The sequence below is a fragment of the Fulmarus glacialis genome, unplaced genomic scaffold, assembly GCF_000690835.1.
Source record: "Fulmarus glacialis isolate BGI_N327 unplaced genomic scaffold, ASM69083v1 scaffold9662, whole genome shotgun sequence".
Taxonomy (NCBI): Eukaryota; Metazoa; Chordata; class Aves; order Procellariiformes; family Procellariidae; genus Fulmarus; species Fulmarus glacialis.
The window spans coordinates 30,630-41,234 of NW_009199774.1; the positions used below are offsets into that span (position 1 = coordinate 30,630).

General features: G+C 46.9%; 1 protein-coding gene across 1 annotated transcript in view; it reads left to right on the forward strand.

Moving 5' to 3' along the window:
• CCDC3 (coiled-coil domain containing 3) overlaps nucleotides 1–9,818 on the forward strand; it is a 39,459-nt gene extending 29,641 nt beyond the window's left edge. Inside the window, exon 2 of the mRNA XM_009573363.1 lies at nucleotides 9,543–9,818. Coding sequence (XP_009571658.1) covers nucleotides 9,543–9,818 — 276 coding nt within the window. The remainder of the gene's footprint in view (nucleotides 1–9,542) is intronic.
• The last annotated feature ends 787 nt before the right edge of the window (nucleotides 9,819–10,605 follow it).

Here is a 10,605-nt window from a genome sequence, read left to right on the forward strand (position 1 = left end):
ATATAGTTACTGATCCCAGTCCTTCCCTTCCCTTCTCAGCAGAGAGGATGCGGCACTGAGCATTTGCACTCTGAACCTGCCGGGGGGTACACAGAGGTTTGGCATTGCCTTACCCAGAGGAGGCTTTGAATTCATTAAGCTCTTCATCAACCTTGTTTCACTGTTTCTATGTGCCCTCCATCTTCCCACAGCCCACATCTCCCACCTGTTATTTTGTACTCCTGACAGCTATGTTTAATCTAAACCTCAGCTTGCAGACATCCATACAGCACTGGCCACACCGGAACATCAATCACCTCTGTTAGGACCCCAGGGAACTCCTACAAGTTGTAATACCTTAGGCTGAAGTAAACCATACTTAAAGTAAACACCCCAAACCAGGCATAACCCTGGTTTAAACTAAGATTGTTCTCATGCAAATTAATATTGGTTAGGATAAATACGTTTCCTCACCAGCTGATGCTGGTTCTTGGCTTCAGCTGCATCTGGGGATGGTGTATTTGAATATATTGTACTTCCTTCACTGCTGCCCTGCTATAGGGTGCATGCTGTCTATTTAACAGGACCATTACATTAAATGAAGTTTCTAGGAGCTGTTGTAACACAAGGTAGAACTCAGCTCATTCAAAAATCAACACCAACATTTCAATAAATAGGAGCGAAGCGTAAGATGCCGTGCTGCTCTGGTCAGCAGTTTCTCATTTCCCTGCGTTCCCATCAGTGAGAGGGAAGGACACAGTACACTCTGTTTCTGAGTCTTGCTGGTTTTATCCCTTCCTTGGTATTTAATTAATTCGCTGTGTGTTTGTGTGGGGGGAATGGTGACCTAATCCTATTGAAATACAAGCCAAGTAAAACAAGTTTAGATGGAGACGCGGTCAAACAGCAACTTTCAGTCAGAGAACAATACACTTGAGGTAAGGTATATTAGCAAAGTAGTTTTAGGCATATCAGACCTAATTAGTTTTATTGTGATAATAATAATACTAGGTGGGAAAAAACTGAGTTGGAAATTAAAGTGGATAACAAGTTTTGGAAAGTTTGGTAGCTGTGGAAACGGAAAGTTTCTGTACAAGTTATAGTAGAAGTCTCTTACAGAGACTTTTGAAGCCCAGCTGAAACTGCAACCCTACCTCTGAGACAGAAATGAAAAAAAAAAAAAGAAAAAGCAGTAACTCAGTAACTCGGTCATTTTCAGAATTCAGGCAGAGCAAAATGCAGAAATCTATGAAGCAGCCTGTCTTGTGAGATAGACTTAAAAACCTGTTTGTTCTCAGTACCTAAACTGCTTCTAGCAACAGAGAAAAGATTTTTTTTTTTCCTTACTCAAAACATTTTCCTTTAAGCTCAACATAGTTAAGCCGGGTAATGCACTTTAACATTCAGTGTCATTTACCTATAAGTAAGCAGCTTAATCCATCCCTGCACCGTGTACTCTCTGGGAACAGGACAGAGGTGTATCAGGAATATCTACCACCCGTGCATGGTACCTAGAAGGAACCCGAGCAGACGCTGCATTGCCTTGGGTTGTATTTGCAATTTATATCTTGCAAATAGCTGTGTTACAAAGTCTACGAGTTATCTGTCCTTGCAACGAGCTCTGCACATCCCCCGTAATAGGGGTGGAGAGCCAGGAGTAGTGTCCTGGCTGCTGCCTCTGCTTTTGCACGCTATGGAGGTACGTGCCGCCCCACGGTTCATTATTTCACCGGCCACCCCGAGTATTTTTGATGGCGGGAATCAGAAAGGGGTGACATGGGTCTCAGCAAAGAGGCTGGTAGGGTGGCACCACTTGTCCCTGGGAGCTAAACCCCTGGGATGGCTGTAAGACCCTCTGCTTCCCCCCAGCCCTGACCCATCTCAGCGGGTGTGTATTGCCCAGTCTCGAGCCGGGAGCGGTGCCAAAGGCTGGGAAGCTCTTGGAAATGCGGAAAGCACAAGGTATGGGGCTGGTGGGGCTGAGCACTGAGGCCAATGTTCGGCGGCTGCAGCCAGGCGAGGAGGAGGACGGCGGCTGCTGCTAAACCACTTAGACGCGAGACTTCGCTGCCGCTCCCCTCCCAGATCCACCACCGCATTCCTGTGGCATCTTGGGCAAATCGCTCGGAGGAACGTTTTCAAAGGAAACAAGGCGAGAGTGGAGCCCTTCCGCCTTGGAGCGACTGGGAAAAGCAGCCGGCTGGCTCTTGCTGTGCCTCCCTCGCCCACACTGTGCTGCCTGCATGGTCAGCAAGGAGAGGAAAGTGAGGTCCTGCCCTCTTGATTTATTTTTCTCTTCCTGGAGACCTTCTGTCTCCCACTGCCTGGGCAGGCAATTTAGGGATTTACTGTCGGGACTGACTTATCTGCTCATTTGGCACAAGTGACGTGCCTGCGGTAGGCAGCCTGGCTCATAACCTACACCTTTTTTTTCCCTTTCCTGTCGTCTTGATTAGTGTGATTTCCTTTGCAAATATAGGGAATAAGGTGTTGATCCCTTCCTGGGTACTGACAGTGACCAATCCAAGTACTGTGGAGACACATTTCCACCTCTATCCCCAATCTTGGCAGAGGGGACTGGGTGCGACTGTCACCTGCTATCTTTGCATCCTGCCCCTCAGCAGCGTCTCAGGCTTCAGTGTCAAAGTGTCTGGGGAGAGCAATGCCCCAGGACATGCTCTATATGTGGTTTTGGGACCAGGGACCTCTCTCCAGGTACCTCCAAGGTTGAGAGTCTTTTCACCAGCCCTGAAGTGCTTCCTAACCCCCCTGTGTCCTCTAAAACCAACGCCAGCCTGGGAGCAGGGGTGCAAGGTCTGTGAGCTTGAAGGCAAAGCGCGAGGTTTTGAAATGGGTGCCTGCAACACCCGCTGCAGATGAGAGCCACCAGCAATTCAGACACTTTGCCAGAGAGAAAGGTCTGAATTTTCAAAGTGCTTAATCACAGGGAAGTATCTTTTTTAAAAGATCTGTTGTTCAGCTTAAGATCATTATTTTAAAAAAGTTCAGAAGAAAAAGAATAGGTTGCTTTTTTTTTCCTTGTGAAAAATGCCCTTCCCTGAGAGTAAACCATCCTCTCTGCTGAGTCGGTGTCTTGGTGGAGCTGCTGGCACTTGGGCCTTATGTCACAGCTTGTAAACACCACTCACGTTTTCCAGGTACATGGGCTCTTCTCAGCCGCTCAGGGGGACGTCAAGGCCAAGTATCACCCAAAAGACCTGCCAAGACGCCGTCCAAGAGCTACCCCTGGCAGGCCCTCCAAAGGTTCTTCGGGTGGTTTTCCACCAAGCAGCAGTTTGATGCAGATTGGAACAAACAAGGCTGTTTTTAAAGACTCCTGATTGCCCATGGACATGGATTTGGGTCCGTTTCCAGGGCAAGGTTCTCCAAACTCCAAGAAAACTATCTGTGTGCTGCCCTTGCAGCCTGCCCCGGCTAGTCAGTGATGCCAGCTGTCATTTTGTGGGATTCGGGGTGGATCCATCTCAGTCTGAGCTAGTTATCTAGGCAATGGAGAGGGGTCCCCAAAAGTGGTCCACCCGAGGTAGGTGTCTAAGGTAGGCATGAAGTCTCCCCTTGGATGTGCCCATTCCTCTCCGATGACGGTTGGGAAAGGTGAGACAACTTGCCTTGACTGCTTGCGTCTTAGGAGTTTAAAGTGAAAATCTGCTTTTAGTGAGCAGTGAAACGGGGGAGAAAAGCACCGTTCACAGTGCCGAGACACCTTGGGGTGGGTGTAGCCTGGCAGAGGCTCCCTGCAGGCACTGCTTCATACCCCACTGAAGTCCCCATCTCTAATATTTCGAATGAACTGGAGGCTTGTGTCACAAGCCTTACACCTCCCACAGGAAATGCTGACCCAGCATTCAGTAAGATAAGTAAGATAAGGACAGCCGCCATCATTTCTTTCTCCATCCAGGTCTTATGTATCTTGGGGATTCATATGAAGTCCTAGGGTGAAATCCCAGCTTGTCCCCGTTAGTGCCAGAGATGCTGGATCTCGGGACCCCGATTCGGCACCTCTGAAAGATGCGGTCTTGCAGCAAGCAGAGGTGGTTTAACCCAGCACTGCCATGCACCCACCACTTCACCCAACACGATGGTTTAACAGTGCTGACAGGGGCTTTTCCACACTTCAGCTGGAGTGTTAGTCTTGGCTGAAAAGTCCCAGTAACTGGAGGTTAAGTCACTCAATCCCAAACCCAATACCCTCCGCTGCCAGACCCCTCCTGCTATCCTTTGCTGCACCATCCATCTTTCCATCCAACATGCTCGCTCCCACGTAGCCTGCCCAAAGGGGCTGAACGAAAGGAGAAAGTGATGCTCAGAGTCTGAAATGTGGCCATGGCAAGGCAGGGCTCAAAGGGGGCCTCCCTGGCCAGGAGAGCTGAAGATTGTCTGAGTGAGCTGTGTCCTTATCAACTTCCCCAGGGCACAGAGCCCTTCCTCTTGCTAAGAGCACAGAAGGGGTTGGGGAAATAAATCCTGGTGGAGTTAAAGAAAAATAAAGAGCTGTGTTTGGCTCCTGAGCCCCTTGAGAGAGAGTGCATGAATTATTGCTGTGCTGAGACAAATAGAGCTGAAGGTATGCACTTCGTGCTGCATAAGGTTTTGGTTTAAGGTGTTTTATATAACTTGAACAGCAGTAAAGCACAAAGCAGCAAGTCCATGTGCAGCAAATGGACAATTTTTACCTTTTCTGCGAAGCAGATTTATAGCAGGGAAGGGTGAGAGGAGAGCGGTGTGGGGATGTGGTGAGCTCACTGGGGTGCCGTGCAGAGGAGGCTCTGCAGCAGAGCAGGAGAGCTTCCCAACCCACAGTGCTTGGGATGTATTTCCAGAGAGAGATGCTTTCATTTCTTCCATCGGACACTCCCAAGAGGTCGTGGTGGGACGATGCTGGGTCTGGGATGCTGAAGGAGTATCCCAGCTAGACACTGCTGCAGTTAGCAGTGCGGGTCAGAAGGAAAATTTGAGGGTAAGAAACCAAAGTGACCCATGCCCAGTTCTTCTAAAAACACATCATGTCCATGCAGAGATCAGGTCTTACTGTCACACATTTAAAGACATTCCTTCAATCATCTTGTCTGATGACACCCTATATCTAAATGTCCAAAAATACCATCTGATGTGAAAGATATTTTTAGGAGACCTGAAACGAAAGACTTTTTGGTAGTCGGCTCCAGTGCTTTTTAGCTGTGCTGCCCATAGGGAGCATGTGTGAGGAGCTAGCTAGAACTCAACTTCTCTCTGTTTGGTAAATGAAGGGCAAGACTTGGGTGCCACTGCTGGGTTCTGAGTGACTTGAGCTCTGTAACGCTATCTTCAGACATTTATGGGCAATTTGTGGTGGATGAACACTACTATTGCACCTTTATCCCTGGGGCGTTTCCTAGCCACTGTCCCATTCTAATGAAACTTATAGAAGGCAGATGTATGTGTCTGTCAATCAGACAAATGTATATATACGTCAATTCAGGGTGTTTGGTAAAGGGCTCGCATGCCTGTAATGTAACACTCAGAAAATCGGTTTGATTTGTTACAGTGCTGATTTGTTTGGCAGATGGACAGATTTTGTAAATCATCTAGATGTGGTGAAACTTGAAACTGGGTATATTTGTGACAGGATGTTTCAGACAAATACGCAAACATATTTAATTTGTAGTTTCACAGCTGTAGGCTGTCTGGGACAAATCCTAAAGAACTGTATGGTTCTTCTTGTGCTACCTTTCCTGTTACATTTCCTAGTACTGCTCTGGACTCGAGTTTAACAACTGCTGAGGCTGCCTTGCTGCCAGAACTGTGGAACAAGCAGACATGCAGACAGAGGTCTCCAGAACAAACAACTCTTCTGAACTGTGGGTCACTAGAGAATGTAACTTTTGAAGGAAACCTAGAAAAGTAAGCCGTAGGTTTTTCTGAGGAGCCATTTCCTGGTCCCTGTTTTCATTTCCCAGGTCTGTGGGCATGTATGCCGTCTAAGTGAGGCATTTCAGAGCTGTTGCTTAACTGTCTGCTGTTGATACCTTGTGGGAATAGGAGTTGTCAGCTATCCATCCTTTTCCGTCCTTTCCTTCAGTGGCACCAAGTGGGACTGGGTCCTCAGTGACTTACCTTGCTGGATGGAGATTTCATTATCCCTTAAATATTGCATAAAAAAACCGCAACCTACCTTCTCTAGTGTATCTGACATGGCAAGCTGTGGTGGGGAATGGGAGCACAGGCCGTTCCCAGAAACAAAATCCAGTTCTCTAGCTTTTAGCAATGCCTTTGGACTAAGGTCTGGTCTTGATGGTCATCAAGTGCAAAGCGTGTACATTTATGGGTGCATGAGACCAGACAAAATGGGGTGTGAAATTCCTGTCTGTAGATATGCTCCACAGGAATGACTGCACAATGCAGGGATACCTCATCTGGCAGTAAACAAGAAGTATTCAAGTAGCAACATGGACCGAGGGCTGGTTACCTTCTCACCTATTTGTTCAGCAGCTGGGTTAGTTATACAGGCTGTGCTGAGCTCCTAGCTGTCACAGTTACACAGTTCTCAGCACCAGTTTAAAAATAACTTGGTTGTACCCATGTGCAGCCCTAGCAGTAACAGCAAGGGTAGGACAGCACTCACATTCAAACATCATCCCCACTTCAGACCTCTGTGAAAAATGCTGTTGTAACCAGCCGATGAGAATGTGAGAACCCCACCTTGTTATTTTTCCCCATGCAGAAGGAGAAAAGAGTTTATTTTTTGGCTGATAGTCCTGCGATTGCAGGCGGGCATCCAATTATCAAGCTGGGCTCTTCCTATCGCCTGCCCTGTTGATAAGCAAAACTGTGCGTGCCTGACAGTACCTCAGTTTTTTATAACAGTGTTGTTCCAGTGATCTTTCTGGATATCTCCAGATAATTTAAGCACTAAACCATGGGCTTCCGACTGGAGAGTGAGGACCTAGAAGAGGAACAGCATAAGCAAATGAGCTGGCTAGCTTTTTGATGGTGTTTGAGAAGTTTCTGAGTGGCTCTGTAGAGCTGGACTACCTCTGCCACCAGAGGACCAACCTCAAAAGGTTTGGGACTGCCTCTGGGATGAGGCTAATGCCATCCCTGATGTCTGCTGTCAGACATCGTTCCCCCACCAGCTAGCCTAGACAGATGAGACACGATTGGGTTCACACAACCTCAAGCTTCAACTGCATGAATTGTTTCTTCCTCTGCATTGGACTCTGTCATATGCCATGCCTATCACTGCATCAATAGAAAATGCAAGAAATCCCTCATGAAGTAGAGTTTCCACCTCCTATCTTCCCAACAAACATCTTTTCCTAACTCAGTACTCTCCTTTGCAGGGATTTCAATTCAAGAAGTGTTCTGCTTGAAGTTTTGCAAGGGTTTGGCAAACGCAAAAGCCAAGAGGTGCTGGCTGTTTTCAAATAGCACTTGGAATGAGCTGTGATCAAAACCAAATTCCCTCCTCTTCAGTGCAATTTCTGGCCCTCTATCTGTGAGCTCCCAGTCTCCCTGGCATGTAGTTATAAAAGAGCCCTAGTGAGAGGACGGTCGGGGCAAGCATTTGCCTTTTAGCAAAGCCCTGCAGTGCTTTCATGCAAGAAACAAGAGCTTATGGGGATGGAAAGCAGTTGCTGTGTTTGTGTTGACTGGTCATGGTTTTTGGCTGCTGGGGGTTTCCAAAGCAAATGAAATGTTAATCATCAAAGCGGGCTCCCTTCCCTACTTTCAGTTGTTGAAAATACTACAAAGAAAGATGGAAAGAAACATGTAATCCTTCATCATCACAGTGAGGATTTACTTGTTTATTTAGATTCCCTGTCTGTTCCAAATGTTCTGCCAGAGAAAGCCCATCCAGGCTCCAGGAGTGCTTGACACACATAAAAAAAAATCTAGATGTATACAGGAGATAATCCAGCAGAAGACACTGCCTTTCCTCACAGCACACCAGTGCAGCAATCAGCCAAAAGTCCCACTTGCACAATAAAATATCTCAGGATGCTTTTTGTAGGAAAAACAGGAAGGAGGGACATCACTCTGGGCAGAAAAAAGTTTCCATGGTGGCTCCTCTAGACCAGAAACTTCATGGTGGGGTTGTCCTTAAGCCCCAAGCACCTCCTCTTTTTCTGCTTGGAAAATGTTGCCCAGGTAGAAAACGTGGAACTTGATGCCTTTGTAGCCAGTGAAATGAGAGAGTTGTGTTCAGAGGATGATTCCTCCCACTGCCCTAGGAGGTGGAGATCACCCTCTTGAAGGGGGTCTCTCCCTGCAGACATTACAGGCGAAACCGAAAGAGAGGAGCCCAGATGTGTGACTCACTTCTAGCTGCTTAAGAGAAGGCAGCTGAATCCCGTCCCACGTAACACTGTGTGTCAGGAGCACAACTCCTTTGCACTGAAACTAGTCGGCAGCTTTTGTAGCTGGTGTTTCTCATCCCATTCCTATTGCTGCACCTACAAACAGGAAGCAAGTCAGAAATAGGAGACCATAGACATGGCAATCACGTATAGCTGAGATGAGATAGACCTCTGGGTCATCCTAGGATGAGATAGTAGAGGAAGAACAATTGTCCAACAAATATTTTGCATTTGGACCATCATCCAGCCCAGGGGAATTGAAAATGGCCTGTGAGCTGCTCTTCTACTGATGCCTTGGGTTCAGCACCTTTGAAGCTGGCTCCTTTTTTTTGCCTAAGAGCCACAGGCATGAGTGGACATCAAGAGCTTGATGTCCCTACTGGGGACAATATTGCAATAAGTTGGTAGTGGGTAGAATGGGAGGGGCAGTTTTCAGCCAATGACCGCCCAAAAAAATCACTTCTGTTAAAGTTACAGGATCTTGAATGCCCCTAGAAACTGCTGGGATTTTACCCTTCAGGGTTTCATCTGAAAGAGATCCATATAATGAAATATTTAAGACAACTCAGTTCTTGAAAAGGCAAACCCAACCAGTTCTGTATTTTGCAGGTGCTGTCCTTATTTCACATGTTGACATAAAAAGCAAAGGGCAGGCTCATGTCAAAATCTGGAGTTTCTGAAGGGCTGCTAAGCTGAATCAAATCTAGAGTTTTCCAGTAAGAAATTATAGCATAGGAGGAAATGGAATGAAGTCATATGGTTTAGTTTTAGTTAGTCCTGCAAGGAGCAGGGAGTTGGACTTGATGATCCTTATGGGTCCCTTCCAGCTTGAGAGATTCTATGATTCTATGAATAGTGACACCACTTGGCCTGAGCTCCAGTTGCATATCAGAAATAGGGCAGCCTCCCTCCATAAATTCAGTGTAGCCTCAGTGGGCTGGACAGGTCTGTCAAAACAGTTCATAAAAGTAATTGTGAATCACTAGCATCATTAAGATATACAATTTTGGGTCTTATCTGAATACAGAAGTGAAAGAGAGGATTTTACTAAAAAAGGTATTAAAAAAAAGAATAGAACTTCCAAAAAAAGCATTCTACTTTTGAAGAGCCATGAGATGTTTCAAGGAACACCTGAATTAACCCTTGCTTTAATAAGTTTTTGTGTAAAGTTCACCTGTTCCTATTTATTTTCTGCTGTCCCCTCAGCTCATGTGCTCCTCGGTCCAGAAAGCCCTGTTTGAGGAGGAGGACAGAGTGAAGAAGCTGCAGCAGAAGGTGGCAACGCTGGAGAAGCGCAACAAGCAGCTGCGAGATCGGGTGAAGAAAGTCAAGAGGTCTCTCCGGCAAGCCAGGAAAAACACCAGGCACATGGAGCAGATGAACCGAAAGCTCAGTGAGAAACTTTCCTCTGCAGGTGGTCAAATCCCCTATATTAACTCTTTGAAGCAGGAGAACTCCCATGCTACCTACCTTAAAGTATAATGCAAGGGTAAGTGCTCAGGCCAATAATAATGGCGAATTTTGCCTACGTTAGATCAGGATCTGGCCCTCACACCTTGTCTACACTGCGTTTCAAACCTTGCATGGAAAATCAATCTGAACTTGCTTTAGACACAGTGCTGGATTAAAAAAAACCGTGTTTGGCTGGGTGTTGGAGGCACAGCCCAAAGCCATGTCCTCACTGTCCTCGGTGGACATAGGGCCAGACTGTAACATGTGCTTCTCGGCCCTCATCCCCCCCCGCCTCCGTCACCAGTTTTAGGTTCATCTTTGATGAAAGTGCCAGTTCAGCCCCATGGGCCATTGCAGGCACTTGACACAGGAGCTCTTCTTGGAAGGATCTGGTGCCAACTTACCTCCTCCACATGGGCTGGGCAAGCAAGGCCGGTGGGGGGATATGTGGAGATGAATGCTGTAGGAAGGATGCAGGCATGAATGCTCTTTGCTCCATCGTCACCCCCAAGCCCTCATCCTCCCTTAAGCTTTACTAAAGTCTGCATCCAGCGGCTGAGCAAAGGCTATGTCCGGGACACATAGCCACTTTGGGCCCCTCTTCAAAATGAAGTAAAGATGTGCCCAGATTGTCTTAAGACTGTTTCTACATATCCCTAAATATTCTAAATAAAATATCTAATATTTTTTATTTTACCAGGAAGTGCCTCAAGGGTCACAGTAACTTCCTCAGGTGCCTTCAGTGTTGCCCGGCCAACAGGGTTGGAAACCACATCATTTCGGGACTGTGTCTAGGACCTAATCCAGCTCCCGCAGT